General features: G+C 38.8%; 1 protein-coding gene across 26 annotated transcripts in view; it reads left to right on the top strand.

The window, feature by feature from the left end:
* Positions 1-18,527, top strand: part of PTPRA (protein tyrosine phosphatase receptor type A) — a 167,530-nt gene that overhangs the window by 103,548 nt on the left and 45,455 nt on the right. For 9 of the 26 annotated variants that reach the window (XM_069548141.1, XM_069548148.1, XM_069548143.1 and 6 more), the window contains 2 exons: positions 306-644; positions 7,056-7,082. In XM_069548141.1, coding sequence (XP_069404242.1) covers positions 306-644; positions 7,056-7,082 — 366 coding nt within the window. The remainder of the gene's footprint in view (positions 1-305; positions 645-7,055; positions 7,083-18,527) is intronic. The other 17 variants (XM_069548150.1, XM_069548144.1, XM_069548159.1 and 14 more) reach the window with 2 other exon arrangements.

Raw genomic sequence — 18,527 nt, 5'->3', positions numbered from 1 at the left:
AAAGTCCTACTATTATAGCTCAGGGAAATATGAGCTGGGACAAACCATAATGGAAAAGAATATTTAAAAATGAATGTGTGTGTGTATGTAAGTGAGTCACTTTGCTGTGCAGCAGAGATTAGCACAACATTGTAAATCAACTATACTTTAATTTTTAAAAAAGATAATAAAATAAAAAGTGTGTGTGGTGTGTATATTGGTCTCCAAGTATTTGAGGTGTAGTAGGGCTTGCTGCTTTGTGTCTCATAACTTTTGAGATCTCAATTCTTTGTGTGATATTTTCTTGGTTTTTTTGGTGTTTATAGTTTCACCTTCAGTAGGCGTTACAAGATCTGTGAAAGCATCTACAACAGAATCACTTAAAGAAGAGACCAAAACTTCAAATCCTACTCCTTCAGTAACTTCTTCCTTGGCACCAACATTCAGCCCAAATCTAACTCTGGGACCCATATATGTAACCACTGTCAATTCTTCAGACTCTGACAATGGAACCACAAGAACAGTAAGCACCAATTCTGTAGTCACTGCAATTTCACCAAATGGAACATGGCTTCCAGATAACCAGTTCACAGATACCAGAACAGAACCTTGGGAGGGGAATGCCAGCACTGCAGCAACCACTCCAGAAACTTTTCCTCCTTCAGGTACTAGAGATGGTTTCTGTTTGTTCTTTCTTTGGCTCTTTGAGTTTATTCACCCTTTTATTGTTATTGTTTGTGTTTTCTAGCCATAAAATTTCTTGAAATAAGTAAAATTGCCCAAGCAAAGTAGTGAAACCTAGATATAGGGGATTCTCAAGAATATCTGGTTAACATAGAATTAAGAGGAAAGAAGATAGGGGACTTCCCTGGTCATCCCGTGGTTACGACACCATTCTTCCAGTGCCGGAGGCGCAAGTTCGATCCCTGTTCAGGAAACTGAGATCCAGCACATTGCATGGTATGGCCAAAAAAAAAGGAGGAAAGAAAATAGATTCTGGAGGATATTCTGCTTTGCATGGAGTCCTGGTTAGATTAGGGACGCTTGGGTTCAGACGGTAAAGCGTCTGCCTGCAGTGCTGGAGACCCAGCTTCGATTCCTGGGTCGGGAAGATCCCCTGGAGAAGGAAATGGCAATCCACTCCAGCACTCTTGCCTGGAAAATCCCATGGAAGGAGGAGCCTGATAGGCTACAGTCCATGTGGTCGCAAAGAGTCGGACACGACTGAGCCAACTTCACTTTCACTTCACTAATGTTTAAAGATAGAGAAGAAGATATAAGAGAAAGAGGATAGGTAATTGATAATGCTAGAAACTGAGGTTGAAAGGATAGTAAAATTGAATAATAGGATTAGCCTTGAAAAGAAAGGAATCCCTGGAGACTGTGGGAAGGAGAATGGGCCTTATCTATAACAGTTAGATAAGAGTGGAAGGCCTGTGGCCAGGAGTAGAATTATTAAGAGAAGATCAGGAAAACAGTTAAGTTACAGTGCCAGTTTGTTCAGGGACTGAACCCAACCCACTTCTCCTTGAGTCAGTCACTGAAGTGGAAGTGGCTTTGAAAATAGAATCAGAGACCTGAGTATGAGACTACATAAGGTAGGGCAAATTTCCAAGGATTGGGACGGTCCCTCTTAGGGCTTCTGGTCCCTCTTAGGGCTTCTGTGAGTAGTAAAAGGAAATAATTATTCCCTGACAGCTGTATAATTGTCATTCCTTTTCTAGCAAAATTCAGTTACTCTTCTTTGGTCTCATCCCCTTGGCTCATATTTTTCACTTGTTAGATGGTGAGTGCCCCTAGGTGGAATCACATATGGCTCATGAACTGAGTGTCATTTGCTGATGACATCTTTTAGCTAGACCTTACAACTCAGAGCCTGCACCTGCCAGCTTTAATCCCATATTTTCCACTTGAGTTTGAATCCTAACTCTGCTGTACCCTAGCTGTGTGACAATAGGCAAGTTTATTTAACCTCTGTACCTCAGTTTTGTCATCAGTATATAAGAATGAGTGATGTTGATAGTACTTAATTCATGAAGGAGCTGTTAGCATTAAACAGGTTAATATGGGTAAAGCATTTATAGTGGGACCTGCATGTGGTAAGCACTAATTTTAAGTGTTAGGCATTGTACTAAGAGTTTTATAGAAGTAATTCATATGAAGTATCCTGTGGATTCTGTTATGCTGGTTCTGTTTTATGTTTTATAGGTGAAGGAGTTAGTTTACTGTGTTTTTCAAAGTACAAATCATGACTGATTCATGAAATCAGTTTAGTGGGCCACTACAAACCTGTGTGTGTGTGGATTGTCCTTTGCAATTGTTATTCTTTTCATGTTACCTTATTTTATAAAACTTCTGTTCAAGTTATACACAAACATATCCTAAGTAATGGTATAAAAATGTATTTCTTTCTATAAATTATGGCCATTGCTTAGAGAGGAAAAACAAAACTTGTGCAGGCTGAATTAGTAAATGGAAAAGGTGTGACTGTCACTAACTTCATGGCCTGTGTTTTTGTTGTTTTTTTGGCTGTGCTGGGTCTTCTTTCTCTAGTTGTGGTGCACAGGCTCTAGAGCACATGGGCTCAGGAGTTGTGGCTCACGGGCTTAATTGCCCCACAGCATGTGGAATCTTAGTTCCCCGATCAGGGATGGAACATACATCCCCTACACTGGAAGGTAGATTCTTAACCACTGGACCACCAAGGAAGTCCCATGGCTTATGTTCTTAACTTATGTTCTGTTCTGTCTTTGAATTAATATCTGTGAGATGACCAGTGGTAATTATCTTTTTTTAGTAGATGTTTGATGTAAGACCTTAGAGGTTAAATAATTTGCTTCAGATCTGAAGGCTGTCAGGTAGTGAATTAGACCTATTTCTCACTTCAGTGGTCTTTCCACACTGCTACTGAGTTTTCTGTAATCTGCTGTAGGTCCAAATTATGCCATAGCTGAGAAGCCAGTTATTGAACAGTTAACACATTTCATGTATCAGAGGAAGTTGAGACTATATTTCACTGGTGACTGTTATTCAAGATCAGTAAAAGGAAAACTTTATGGCACATCAGGATGTTACATTCTGCAACCCCACATCCTCCTCATTTACCACCGTTTTACCAACCCTCCCATAATTGTTACATCATGACTTCAGTAATACTATTCCCTGCTGAGCTGTGGGTATAATGTGAAATTGCCTTTTATTTGTTTGTTTAGTTTTCTATTTACTGTTGATAGCCAGTTCCTCCTGCGCTTTCCATAGCTTCATAATACAGTTTTCCATAAAGTCAGACTTACTAGAAATCTAGATAATCTAGATTTCTTTTTTACATGTCTAAAAATATCTTCAGGGGTGTGTATAGAATTTGAGGAAATATTTTTTTCCCTAGAATTTTTAAAGCATTGTCCAGACTTCTAATTTGCAAGCTTGGAGAATTGTACTGCTGTCTTGATTCCTAATTGTTTGTGTGTTTTTAAAGATCTTCTCTTCCATCATTGGTGCCTTGAAATGTCATAGAAATGGATCTTGATGTGGGTCTTTCGTTCATTATTTTGGGATAGGACCTTTGGAGTTTTTGTCCTTTGGTTCTGAAAAATTTTCTTAGTATCTGTTCAGAAATGTTCTTCCCCCTTCCATTTTCTCTGTCTTGTTCTAAAAATCCTCATTATTTGGGTATTGGACTTATCCTGGAATAATTTTTTAATCTTAATTTTTATTTCCTATTGACCTTTGAGTTTTTTCTTTTTTAAAATAAGCATACACACATACTTATACATACCTTTTTTCTTCCATTTAGAACACAAATAATAAATGTACTGTGTATATTTTTTCACCTTACTTCTTTCCAATTAGCCTGTCATACTTTTTCTGTGTTATAGTAGGGAGCTGCCTCGTTGTATGGCTTTACTTTGATATATTTATCCAGTCTGCCATATTAGTCATCATTCAGGCTGATTTTACACTTAGCAACAATAGTCTTGGGATAGGTTAAATAAGTTATTTTTAGTGCGCATTTGTAAATTTAAATTGAATATTATGAGATCTCCCTGTTTTAAGCTGTTTGTCGGAAAGCCTGTTCTACGTTTTCTTCAGTGCAATAAATTATCAAACACCTGGATCTATGTCAGACTGACAGGTGAAAATCAGTATCTCAGTGTTTGCATTTTACTGAGTGAAGTTAAGCATCTTTCCATATTTAGAAGGATCATTTATATTTCCTTCTTTCTTTTCTTTTTTGAGAAACTCTGTTGCTATCCTTTGCCCATTTTTTTTATTAATGTGTCAGGCTTATCACTAGTTTCTGGTTCCAGCCCTTGGGAAGGTGGAACAGAGGAAATAGTACAATTTCTTTTCCAGAGGATGTGACCCAACTCATTTATAGAAGGTCTTTGATGTTAAAGAAATGAGCCCTATAATAAGATTGCAGTTATTTCCCCTAGTTGTTCATCTAACTTTTCTTCATTGTAGAAACTGTTACTATCAGCTATTTTTTTTTTTAATTAAAAGCATCGGTTTATGGGATTTCTCTAGCTGTCCAGTGGTTAAAATTCTGCACTGCTGCTGCAGGAGACGCAGGTTCAGTCCTGAATCAAGAAACCAGGATCCTGCATGCTGCGCAGTGGGGAAAAAACGGATTTGTGTTAACTAAATGTATTCTAGGAATTAGATCATATATAAAAAGCCATTCCTTATACCAATATTATAAAATAATTTTCTTTTGTTTTTTCTTTCATGCTGTTACAGTTTTTTTCTTCTGTGTGTGTGCATGTGCATGTATGTGCCTGCACTAAAATCTTTGATCCATCTGGAATTTTTTCTGACATTAAGTGTGAACTGTGGACTTTATAAAATACTTAATATCTGATAAAGTGAGTCATCCCTTGTTAATCTTATTTTTCAGAATTGTGCTAGTTCTTGATTATTTTTCTTCATGAATATTAGAATCAACTTATTGTATAGCTGGGAAAAGTTCTTAATGATCATGTTTTTAGATTAACAGGGACAGTTGATATCTTTAATTTTTCCTATCTAAGAATGCTATATGTTCCATTTGCTGAAGTCTTTTATTTTGTATTTCTTCGAAGTATTTTAAAATTTTTACCACTTGAGTTGGCACATGTTTTATTCAGTTTATTTCTAGATATTTATCGATTCATTCCTGTTTTAAAGAGTATTTATGTTAAGAAAGGGTGTTCAGTTCTGCCAGTTGCCTGCTCAGCATCAATGAGCAAGATCTGTATGATTTTTTCTATTATGTGCTACAGTATATCATATTAATTGATTTCCTGTTTTTCAACTATTTACATTCCTGCAGAATAGCTCCACTTGGTCTTATATTTTTCTTGACTGAAGTGTTGTGATTTATTTGCTATTTTCTATTGTAAATTTTTCTAAGTTATTTCTAAATGAGATTGGTATATGTGTTTCCTTTGTATATAACTAGTTTTGATAAGTTTTATTAGTCGATGTTTTGCTTTGCTTTATGAAAATAATTGAAGTTCACTTAAAATTTTCATTTTGTTCAGATTTTCAAAATTACTTATATAGATTTGAGAAAAAGTCATCCCTGAGGGTTAACTTCTTATATCCCTATGAGTATTTTATATATTTAAGTCCTTTTTCCTGTTTAGGTTGACTAACCTATTTCATCGTTTGTTGCTTTTTCCTTCTTAGAAATCTGCAATAAATATTGTATATTTTATTAGTTCTGTTATTTTTGTTTTTATTTCATTAATTTCTCTTTTATTCTTATTCTTTTCTTGCTTTTCTTAGATTTATTTTACACTTTTTCTATCTTCCCTAATTGAATGCTTCATTTGTTTGTTTTCATTCTTAATTAATATGTATGTAATGCTATGAATTTTTTATAAACACAGCTTTAGGCATAACCCATAAATGCTCCTGTAGGTAGATAGTTAGGGTGTGGTCTAAGCTATTCTGACAAAGACATACCAGAATTCTTTGGTTACAGAAAAATGTCCTTCCCCTGTCACATTCCATAAGTGGGGGGCTAGCAGAGGGGCTGGTGCTTTGCTTTGTCAGAAACCAAGCTTTTCCTTTTTTTTTTTTTGTGGCTCTGGCATCCTGACAGTTGCCCTCATCTGCTTGATCAGAGATGGGTCTTATCACTGGATTCTGGTTCTAGCCCCTGGGAAGGGGAAACAGAGAAAATAGTACAGTTTATTTTCTAGAGGGTGGGACCCAGAAGTTACTCTTCTCCCTTTTGTTCACATCCTGTTGACTGGAATTCTTCATATGATTACACCTAGAATATCAGAAATTAAGTCTCTAACTGGACAGCTTTGTGCTCACCTAGAAAGGAAGGATGTTCTTTACTAAGGGCAAAGAGGAAGAGACTAATTGATATTGAGGGAAAGGTGGTTGATTTCTGCCACAAATGTGATTTGTTATTTTTAGATATTTTGCAGTTTAGTTTGTTGTGTTGGTTTATGCCATATAACAGTGTGAGTCAGCCATAAGTATACATATGTCCCCTCCCTCTTGAACTTCCCTTGTAATTTGGTTTTGATTTTAATTTTCAAGTATTTTCCTATTTTGTTAATTTCTGGTTTTACTACATCATGATAAAAGAATGTTGTCTGTGCTGTTTCTCCTATGAGGAATTTATAAAGGCTTGTGGATATTCCATAAGCCTTTGAAAAAATTTTCTCTGTTAGTATATGAGTTTGATTTATGCCATTTAGATTTCATTATCTATTATCGTTTAGGTCTTTTATATTTTTAACTTAATTTTGACCTGTTGCATTTTGATGGCCTAAAAGGACATAAAGACCACAAGAACCATTGTGTTTATATTATTCTTTGCATTCTTGTACATTTTATGAACATTGATGCTGTGCTGTTTTTGTCCTCAGGGAGAAGGCCAGATCATTGATAAAAGTCTAATGAATCTGGGCAGTCTTGTTTCCCAGTTGTTTGCAGGTGCCTCATTCTAGCTCCAGCATATACAAAGGAAAAGTATCTATATTCCTAGAGCTTATTTTGACTTGCATTAGGTTAAATAATAATGGTTTTCTTTAACCTGAGTGAACATCTCTGTTTTTTTACTTATCACACAGGTAATTCTGACTCGAAGGACAGAAGAGGTGAGCCGTTCACCTTGCGTCTCTTGTCCTTTCATAGTATGCAATATCTGTTGGGCTTCCTCTGCTCAGTCTGTGTGACTTTGTGCATCTCTGGCTGTTACGTGTTTAGTTTCCCTTAAACTGTTTCCATAATTACCTCATGGAGAAGAGTAACAGAAACAAATATTCATCATTTTTAAATGTAGATGTTGTTTTTTCCGTAGTCTATAAAATGTTGGCCTTGTGTCACTCTATATGGATTTTCAGCCCTCTCGTATAAAGTCCCTATGGCAGAAGATGCTATGTCAGTGCTCAAAGCAGGACTGTGGAATCCCTGGTCACCAGAGAATAGAACACATGGATCCCCATGTGTAGAAGTGCACATTTCGATTAGGGAATAGTAAGGCTGCCATCGTGGAGTAGGAAATGGAAACCCATTCCAGTATTCTTGACCGGAGAATTCCATGGACAGAGGAACCAGGCAGGCTATAGCCCATGGGGTCACAAAGAGTCACACAACCGAGTGACTAACACTTTCACTTTCTTTTCTTACTCTTCAGCCTTTTTCTTGCCCCAGATACTATCCCTGTTTTATCTACCTGACTAATATGGATTTTAATACTCTGATAAAAAGAAATAAATTACTTTAATTATCTAGATTATTGCTAATTGTGACACGCTAAAGGTCCATCTAGTCAAAGCTATGGTTTTTCCAGTAGTCATGTATGGATATGAGAGTTAGACCATAAAGAAGACTGAGTGCCGAAGAATTGATGCTTTTGAACTGTGGTGTTGGAGAGTCCCTTGGACTGCAAGGAGATCAAACCAGTCCATCCTAAAGGAAATCAGTCCTGAATATTCATTGGAAGGACTGATGCTGAAGCTCCATTACTTTGGGCACCTGATGCGAAGAGCCAACTCATTAGAAAAGATCCTTATTCTGAGAAAGATTGAAGGCAGGAGGAGATGGGAATGACAGAGAGTGAGATGGTTAGATGGCCTCACTGACCCAATGGACGTGAATTTGACCAAGCTCCGAGAGATGGTGAAGGATAGGGAAGCCTGATATCCTGCAGTCCATGGGGTCTCAAAGAGCTGGACACGACTGGGCAACTGAACAACAATGTAATAAATGTTTTAAGTTTAAAAAATAATTTTGTGTAACTGCCTTTAACCAAATAGGAAAATGAAGATGCATACATAGTCTCAGCCTCATATGTAATGATAAGTTACTAGAGCCTATCTTTAGAAGTATTACTATAAATTTTGATACCACATTCTAATTTTAAAGCCAAGTGCTTTTTGACAAATGAGGCTATTGTTTTGAAGCATCTGTATTATGTTGGGTTTGCTAAGCGAATGATGTCTTATGTAGGTGATTAAGGGTTATAAATTCTTATGCATTGATCTTTGATATGTTTTTGAACAGCAGGAGCTGGTATTTTAATTGACAGAGCATAAAAGAATAAAAAGAGGAGAAGGGAGGCAAGCTGCTTTGCTTCCTTTCTTTCAAAGTTGAAGAAGCTATTTAGTAGGCCAGAAAGTTCCTTCAGTTTTTAAGTTAAAAAAAAAAAAGACATACTTTTCATTTTTACCAAGAACTTTACTGATCAACATATTCACTGTTTTGTTGCACTGTCTTCTGCCATTTTTCAGACAGTTTCATAATTCCATCTTGCCCAAACTTTTATCTTTTTGAGCAAAGAACTGTTTCAGGTGCCTTTTACAGTCTTTCAGGGAATTGAAATTTCTTCCGTTAAGAGAATTTTGTAAAGACCAAAATAAATGGAAATCTGAAGGTGCAATGTCTGGTAAATACAGTAGATGAATCAGAACTTCCCAGCCAAGCTGTAACAGTTTTAGCCATCAACGAAACATGTGGTCTTGTGTTACCCTGATGGAAGGAAGATTTTGCGTTTTCTGTTGGCTAATTCCAGATGTTTTTTGTTGAGTGCTGCTTTCAGTCGGTCTAATCTGAAGCAATACTTATTGGAATTAATTGTTTTTCTGGAAGGAGCTCCTAATGGAGAACTCCCTTCCAGTCCGCCATGTACCCACATTACATTGCTTGGATGAAGACCAGCCTTTGGTGTGATTGGTCGTGGTTCATTTTGCTTGCACCACAGTCACTTCCATTCCACATTATTGTACAGTATCCACTTTTCATCACCTGTCACAATTTGTTTTAAAAACAGAACATTTTCATTACATTTCAGTAAAGAATCACATGTGAATATATAGTCAAGAAGGTTTTTTTCCTCTTATGTGAAACCCAAACATCAAAGCAAGTAACATAACCAACCTGGTGTGGATGATTTTCCACACTTGATTTGGATATTTTGACCATGTCAGCTATCTTCCATGTGGTGTAATGTTATGTCTCTTGATCACTATCAACTTCAACTGGTCTGCTTGACCGTCAAGCATTGTCCATGGAGAAATCTCCAACATGAAACTTCGCAAACCACTTTCAACATTTTTGATCAGTCACAGCACCTTCTCCAAACACTCCACAAATCTTTTTTTGCGTTTCAGTGTCATTTTTACCTTTCTTGAAATAATAAGTATAATATGTTGAAAATGTTGCCTTTTTCCTTACATCTTAAGTATTAAAATAGCTATACAAAAATTCACCAATTTTGATATTTCGAAAAAAAATACACGCTGACATGACAGCTGTCACAATACAGTCTTAACAAAATTGTTTCGAATGAAGTTAGACACCTGAGCATTACTAAAGCCATCTTACCAAAAACACCAAACAGACTTTTTGGCCAACTCGGTAATTATTTTCTCATGTGTATTATTTATTAAATGTATTCCAAATTATTTTGGTGGAGCCAACCTTTTCCTAATTTTGAAAAATATAAGATTTACCATTTTAACCACATAGTTCAGTGGCATTAAGTACATTCACATTGTTACAGAATCATCACTACCATCTGTCCCCCGATTTTTTTTAATTATCTCAGACTAAAACTCTGTGAAGATGGCTGAGTGCTGAAGAATTGTTGCTTTTGAACTGTGGTGTTGGAGAAGACTCTTGAGAGTCCCTTGGACTGCAAGAGATCCAACCAGTCCATTCTGAAGGTGATCAGCCCTGGGATTTCTTTGGAAGGAATGATGCTAAAGCTGAAACTCCAGTACTTTAGCCACCTCATGCGAAGAGTTGACTCATTGGAAAAGACTCTGATGCTGGGAGGGATTGAGGGCAGGAGGAGAAGGGGACGACAGAGGATGAGATGGCTGGATGGCATCACGGACTCGATGGACATGAGTCTGCGTGAACTTTGGGAGTTGGTGATGGACAGGGAGGCCTGGCGTGCTGCAATTCATGGGGTCGCAAAGAGTCGGACACGACTGAGTGACTGAACTGAACTGAAAACTCCGTAGCACATTAAGCAATAACTCCATGTTTCTTCTTCCCCTAGCCCCTGGTAACCATTAATATACTTTCTATCTCTATAAATTTGTCTATGTACCTCATTCAAGTGGATTCACAATATTTGTTCTTTAGTAACAAGCTTTTCTTTTAAAACATTTTCACTGGTGTTAGTTTGTGTGACTGGATGATTTGTGTAATATACAGTAATATATTAAAGCTAATTCTAGCATTATCTACCAAAATACAGGGGTCGTGAGTATACTCTCCAGTTGTTATTTAGTCATTGATAGTTTGAAATCCCAATTTTGTTAGTTTTGTTCTAGGGGAAATAGACTCTGAGACAGAGATTTCATGTACCTGTGAAGCAGTGATGGCAGGAGAATTGGGTAGGGGGTGGGAAATAAGATGCCATGATATCAGAGCAAGGGCATTAGTCTGTGTGGGCTTTGGAACTAGACCATGTGAGTTTGCGTGTTGACTCTACCACTTATGGCAGGGGTGGGGGTAGGTACTTTGTCTTCTTTTGCCGTTTGCAAGATAGGATGGGAACAAAATTTCCTCCATAGGGTTGTTGTGAGAAATGAAGTGACATTAAACTAGTACTGGGTCGGCATATAGCGGCTGCTCAGCAAGTCCTGCTACCGCTGCCACACTGTTACTGTTACTTAGATGGGTGACTAAAGGATCAGGAATCTCAGCCATCCAGTCAGAACTGTGGGAACAAGGGTGCTCCACAGTATCCCAAGGCAGGGTTACACTGCAGCTTGCTACCACATTAGGTCATTCTCTGTCCTGTATCTTTTAAACAAAATTCTGCATAAACTTGTCTCATCTTACTTTTTAATGTGCTGTGTGCTTAGTACTCAGTTGTGTCCGACTCTCTGTAACCTCATGGACTATAGCCCACCAGATTCCATAGTCTCTCTATGGGGATTCTCCAGGCAAGAATACTGGAGTGGATTGCCATGCCCTCCTCCAGGGGATCTTCCCAACCCAGGGATCGAACCCAGGTCTCCCTCATTGCAGGTGGATTCTTGACCATCTGAATGTTTTTAAAAGTAGGGTTTTTATATGAAGACCTTATAACTGATATTTGTTAAATAGCAAGAGTACAGGCTAAAACTTTTCTAACCATAAATCATTTTAGATGTAGTCATTTATATAACTTGAGAGTTTTGGGGGTTTTTTTGTTTTTTTTTTTTAGATCTGGAATAGTACCCTGTTAGTATTTGTGAAGGAGTTCTCGAACTAAAGAGTTCTACAACCAGGCAGGATAAACATTCTGTTGCATCCTAGAGAGGCTCCTTAAAGTTTCTCAGCTCTCAGATCAGATCACCTGCTCCCCCTGGCTTTCTCTTTCAATTCTTTTCTAGAATTGGAAACTAGAAAAGGGCTGACATTCTTGTTAAAGAGATATCTTGATGTAAGTGACATTATTAAGTGAACTTCGTTTATAATGGCTTTCTGTTTTGGTGGTTTAGTCACTAAGTCGTGCCTGACTCTTGCCCACCAGGGTCCTCTGTCCATGGGATTTCCCAGGCAAGAATACTGGAGTGGATTGCAATTTCCTTCTCCAGGGAGTTTTCCTGACCCAGGGATGGAACCCGGATCTCCTGCATTGCAGGCAAATTCTTTACTGATGACCTGCCAGGGAAGCCCAGTGGTTTTCTGTAAGCACCTTTAATAATATATTCACTCAGCACCTATGAGATGCTGAAGATTCTCTGAGCGAGCAGTGTTCCCTGTCTCATGGAAGAAGCATGTGAACACCAAGAATCAAAGTCTACTCAGCTACATACTATTGAATATACCATACAAAGTGCTATGAGGAGAACCTAAAAGGCTCACTATACATGGGGAGTGGAAAGGAGGCATGATGGTGAGTTTTGAGCAGTTTAATATAGTAACTGAGGAAAACGAGGGTGCATGAGATAGAGTAAAAGCGAGGAGACATGAAAGAGCCAGTCATGTGTTTAAGGAACTGTGCGTGGTTAACTTGCATGAGGTGGGAAGTGGTAGGAGGCAGCCTTAGTGGTGCATTAAGCTCAGGGTGTCTCCTGGTGATGTAATGGAAGGAAGGAAGATGGTCAGATTATTGTTTAAGCAAGCTAACTCCAGAGGCCTTAGGGAAGATGAATGAGTAATAGAAAATAAGGCTTCCAAATGTAATTTGGCCCAAGACAACAGTGATTGGGTTCACCCCAGAGGTTTCGGCACTTGAGGCAACTTGATGACTTTCACTGTTTTTAGAGCAGTTTACAACCTATGAAGAAGCTCTTAAAATGATGGTGCCTTTGAGAGTTGATAAATATTTCTGCCAAAAAGTATGAAGACAAGACAAAAAATTGGGCCTTAGGACTTGAGGCTAGAGGAGTATGGCCTTTACTTTACTGATTATGTTGCAGTTGACCAGGGGTGTCTTCAGACTTTGGATGATTCACTTGTCTACATATGTTCAGTCACTTCAGTCATGTCCAACTCTCTTGCAACCCCATGGACTGTAGCCCACCAGGCGCCTCTGTCCAAGGGATTCTGCAGGCAAGGATACTGGAGAGGGTTGCCATTTATGAACCCTTAGAATAATATGCCCTTTGTTTTCTTGGAAAGGGAGTATAAGCAAATAGACAACTGTTGTCCCAGAACACCATTTTAGTACTTTTAAAATGCTGCCCTTTAAATGCCCTTTAAATCTAGCAGAATGGATGGTTGGGGAGTGGGGTGTTAAGATGGGAGTGGCAGGGAATGGGCCACCGTTCCTGCCTTGGCTGCATCATATAAGGCCATATCTCCAGAGAGCCCAGACCAGGACAAGGCTAATAAGCACAATGAGATGATGAGTCTGTCTGGTTTGGGAGGAGCCCTACCTAGTATGGTGACTGGATTATGAGCGTGTCTCCAAGTCTGAGATTTGATACAGGAAGCTGTAAATTCTCTCCTCTTTTATTAATAGATCTGAGTCTCCTTCCGTCACACAGGGCTGGGACATCTTTACTATCTGTATTATCTTTAACTGTATTTAAAAAAAACATGGGTATAATTCAGATGTCAGGAGGTAAAATCTGACTTTAATGATTGAGGACTGTTCTGGCCTGAAAGCTTGGGAGAGTTAAAATGTTTTTCCAGCAAACTCATAGAAAAAGATATCAGATTTTGGTTACCAGAGGTGGGGAGTAGGGGGAGAGGGAATTGGATAAAGGCAGTAAGTCCTAGGGATGTACATAATTAGCACTTGTTTTTGTCGTCCAGTCACTAAGTCGTGTCCAACTCTTTGTGAACCCGTGGGCTGCAGCCTGCCAGACTTCCCTGTCCTTTACTATCTCCCAAGATTTGCTCAGACTTGTGTCTGTGGAGTCAGTGATGCCATTCAACCATCTCATCCTCTGTTGCCCCCTTCTCCTTTTGCCTTCAGTCTTTCCCAGCATCATGGTCTTTTCCGATGAGTCAGCTCTTCACATCAGGTGGCCAAAGTATTAGAGCTTTAGCAGCAGTCCTTCCAGTGACTATTCATGGTTGATTTCTTTTAGAATTGACTGGTTCCATCTCCTTGCTGTCCAAGGGATTCTCAGGAGTCTTCTCCAGCACCACAATTCAAAAGCATCAATTCTTTGGCACTTAACCTTCTTTATGGTCCAACTCTCACATCTATACATGACTACGAGAAAAATCATAGCTTTGACTATACAGACCTTTGTTGGCAAAGTGATGTCTCTGCTTTTGAATATGCTGTCTAGGTTTGTGGTAGCTTTTCTTCCAAGGAGAAAGTGTCTTTTGGCTTCATGGCTGCGGTCACTGTCCGCAACGATTTTAGAGTGCAACAAAATAGAATCTGCCACTGTTTCCATTTTTTTCCCTATCTATTTGCCATGAAGTAATGGGGCTGAATGTCATGATCTTAGTTTTTTGAATGTTGAGTTTTAAGCCAGCTTTTTCACTCTCCTCTTTCACCTTCATCAAGAGGCTCTTTAGTTCCTCTTCACTTTATACCATTAGGGTGGTGTTATCTGCATATCTGAGGTTGTTGATATTTCTCCTGGTAGTCTTGGTTCCAGCTTATGACTCATCCAGCCCAGCATTTCGCATGATATACTCTGCATATAAGTTAAATAAGCATGGTTACAATATACAGCCTTGACGTACTGCTTTCCCAATTTGAAACCAATCCGTTACACCATATCTGGTTCTAACTATTGCTTATAAGTAGTACTGCTGCTGCTCCTAAGTCTCTTCAGTCGTGTCCGACTCTGTGTGACCCCAGAGACGGCAGCACACCAGGCTCCCCCATCCCTGGGATTCTCCAGGCAGGAACACTGGAGTGGGTTGCCATTTCCTTCTCCAATGCATGAAAGTGAAAAGTGAAAGTGAAGTCGTTCAGTCATGTCTGACTCTTTGCGACCCCATGGACTGCAGCCCACCAGGCTCCTCCATCCATGGGATTTTCCAGGCAAGAGTACTGGAGTGGGGTGCCAACACCTTCTCCGATAAGTAGCACTACCGTATGTTAAAAACAAAAGAGAGGAAATTCTAAGTGTTGTCATGCAAGAAAAGAATTTTTTCTGTATATTTAATTTTGTGTCCGTATAAATCATGGATGTTCCCTAAACTTACTGTGATAATTGTTTTATGATGTAAGATCATCATCCTGTATACCTGAAACTTTGTTTCTGTGAATTTCACTGCTCTGATAGAAGTGAAATCATACTATATTTGTCCTTTTGTGACTGACTTATTCACTTAGCTTAATGTCTTCAAGATTCATCCCTACATTGTAACATATGTTTCTTACTTTTTAAGGCTAAAAATATTTCATTGTATACATATGCCATGTTTTGCTTATCCATTCATCTGTCAGAGGACATTTGGTTGCTTCTACACTTTAGCTATTGTGACTAATGCTGTTAAGAACATGGATATTCTTTTGAGCATATACCCTGAAGTGGAATTGCTGGATCATATGGTAATTCTATTTTTTGTGGAACTGCCATACTGTCTTCCACAGCAGCTACACCATTTTTACTTTTCTACCAATGCTGGCCAATACTTACTATGTTCTAGGACCTTTTATAATAATAGCCATCCTGGTAAGTGTGAGATTGCTCCTCATTTTATAGTGGCTATTTTAAATTGATACGGGGTCCTCTTGCACAAATTGCAGTATATTTTGAAGATTTACCCTAATTCTTATATTACCTCTTCTGTCCTTGATGTTTGTTACAGTCTTCTGTAGGACTCTGGTTGAACTTTGCTCTGGAGCACTGAGGGGACTGTAATGTGCTTACAGTAGGGTAATGGCATTATGAATATGTTAAGAATTCTTATCTTTTAGTGATACATACTGAAGTAACTACAGTTGAAATGATATCTCTCAGATTTGCCTTAATATATGCAACGGGTATAGACCAGTGGTTCTCAGTTCAGTGTGATTTTTCCCCTAGAAAACTCTTGGCAACATCTGAAGGTGATTTTTGGGCTTCCCCTGGTGGCTGTGTTGTTAAAGAGTCCACCTGCCCGTGTTCAACCCCTAGGTCAGGAAGGTTCCCTGGAGAAGGAAATGGCAACCCACTCCAGTATTCTAGCCTGGAAAATCCCATGGACAGAGGAGCCTGGCAGGCTACAGTCCATGGGATCCCAAAGAGTAGGACACGACTTAGCAACTAAACCACAGAAGCTGATTTTGGTCATCACAATTAAGGGTTTTCTACTGGCATCTAGTAGCTAGAGACCAGAAATGTTGTTAAACATCCTGTGGTGCACACGACAACCCCCTACAACAGAGAATTAGTTATCCCACAGTGTTAATTAGTGTGCAGCTAAGAAACCCAGACCTGGTAAAGATGAAAAAACTGGCTTGTGATGATACTGTTGAAGTGAAATAATAAGTGCATAGGGATCTATTGTAGTGTTCTCTTTTCCCCTGAGGGAGTTTGAAAGTTTTCCATATAAGGTATAAAATATATATGCAACTTCTATTTATTTATATATATTTAATAAAGGAGCCATCAGCACACTTCCTGTCTGTATAGAGCATTGTTTTTCCAACTGAATCAGAGTTAGATACCACAGCCTGTCTGTATACAAGCTGTGGTTGGTGAGCCTTTGGTTAAATACCCTGCTACCTCAGGGCCTACTTTTATCCCTAGTCCTGGTTGACTCTGAGTTGAGGTGTTTCTTGGTCCAGGCTGGGAGAACTAGTACTGCCTCTCTACTGGAGTTTCTTTAGCTCTCATCTCTTTAGCAGTCTAATTCCTTCTGCTTTGTCTTCCACAAATCCCTCAAAGTTTCTGGTCTACTGATGCCACTCTATTTCTTCTGTCATTTCAGTGTCCTTTTGGCAAGAGAAAAAAATAAAACTATGGATTTTGCCCACTATCTTGAGCCAGATGTCTTCTAATTACCTTCTTTTAATACCTGATATACAGCCCTCTGTGATTGGCATTGAACTGAGACATAATATGGTGATAAATCATTAATTCTTTTGCTCATTCACTCGGTATAGTCCATCTAGTATTTGTTCAGCACCCAGTATGTGTGAAATTCTGTGCTAGGTGTTAAGTATATGGTGAGAAGCAAAGCAAATATATAATCCTTGCCTTTGTAGAATTTAGGGTATAAAGGAGGGATACTCATAATCAACTTTACTCAAATAAATACGGAATGTGAGGGGTATTTTCAAAGGAAATAACAGTATTCTGTGCACAAAAAAAAAAAAGCTAATATTGACTGTGTACATAATTGTGTGCAAATTACTGTGCCGAGAACTTTACGTGGATAATCTCATTTAATCTTTAGAATAACTGAGTTTAGAGATAGGGAAACTAAGACCTACCTGATTTAATGTTAAGTCAGAAAAGAGCTCTCTAGAAAAAAGTAATACTTGAAATGAGAACTGAATGACTAGGAGTTCAGTTCAGTTCAGTCACTCAGTTGTGTCTGACTCTTTGCGACCTCATGGACTGCAGTACGCCAGGCCTCCCTGTCCATCACCAACTCCCAGAGTTTACTCAGACTCATGTCCATTGAGTTGGTGATGCCATCATCTCAGGCTTTGTCGTCCCCTTCTCCCACCTTCAATCTTTCCCAGCATCAGGGTCTTTTCAAATGACTAGGAGTTATCCAGGTAAAGAATGGAGGGAGGCTAAATACAGCAGAAGGAATAGGGTTCAAAGGCCCAAGGAAAGAGCAAACCCAGCATGGAAGGCTACCAATGACTGAAGTTTAGTGAGCAAGGAAAGAATGGAGGAGACAGAAAAAGCAGGGGCTAATTGGGGGAGGTTATTACTGTCAAGGTAAGGATATTAGATTTCAGTCTAAAGGTCCTGGGAAACCTTGGAAGGTTTTACGTAAGTGGAGACTATGATCTGATTTGCTTTCTTCAAGATCACTGTCCCTGCTTTGTGGAAAGTGGACTGGCAAGGGATAGTGGCTTATTGTGATTCAGATAAGAAAGGACAGAGATTTAGACTAGAGTGATAGAAACAGAAGGGAAAAAAGGCAGACAAATTTGAGATGTTGTTTTAGTACCAAGACATTACTTGCAGGGACTTCCCTGGTGATCCAGTGGTTTAGAATCTGTCTTGCAATGCATGGGATGGAGGTTCAATCCCTGGTCAGGGAACGAAGATCCCGCATGCCACAGAGCAACTAAGCCCAAGCCCCACAACTAAGACGCAACACAGCCCAATAAATAAATAAGGTGAGAGACTTTTTTTTTAATAAATAAAATATTACTTGCAGCTGAGTTGCATATAGAAGATAAGCGTAAGGAAGAAATTAAGGGAATTCTTAGAATTCTTAGGTGAGCAGCAGGGTGGATGGATGGCAGTGCTAACTACTGAGTTACTGGTGAAGGAAATTTTTTTTAATGCAGGAGGGTGGCATTGCCTATGAAATTTAAAGTAAGGTAAGATAGTTTCAGAAAAGTTTAAAGAAAAGTCTGACCAAGCAGTGCAAATGTGGAAATTGCTAGCATATAACTTGAGCTTCCAGCCTGGTCTGATCAACTGGATGAGTATTGAGAAGAGTGCCAAGGACAAAGCCCTGAGTAAATCAGACATTTAAAGTTCTGTGTGAGAAAAGGAACAACT

The sequence above is a fragment of the Ovis canadensis genome, chromosome 13 (assembly GCF_042477335.2).
Source record: "Ovis canadensis isolate MfBH-ARS-UI-01 breed Bighorn chromosome 13, ARS-UI_OviCan_v2, whole genome shotgun sequence".
Classification (NCBI taxonomy): Eukaryota; Metazoa; Chordata; class Mammalia; order Artiodactyla; family Bovidae; genus Ovis; species Ovis canadensis.
The sequence above is the reverse complement of the archived record's forward strand: the minus strand, read 5'-3'. Positions and strand labels throughout refer to the sequence as shown.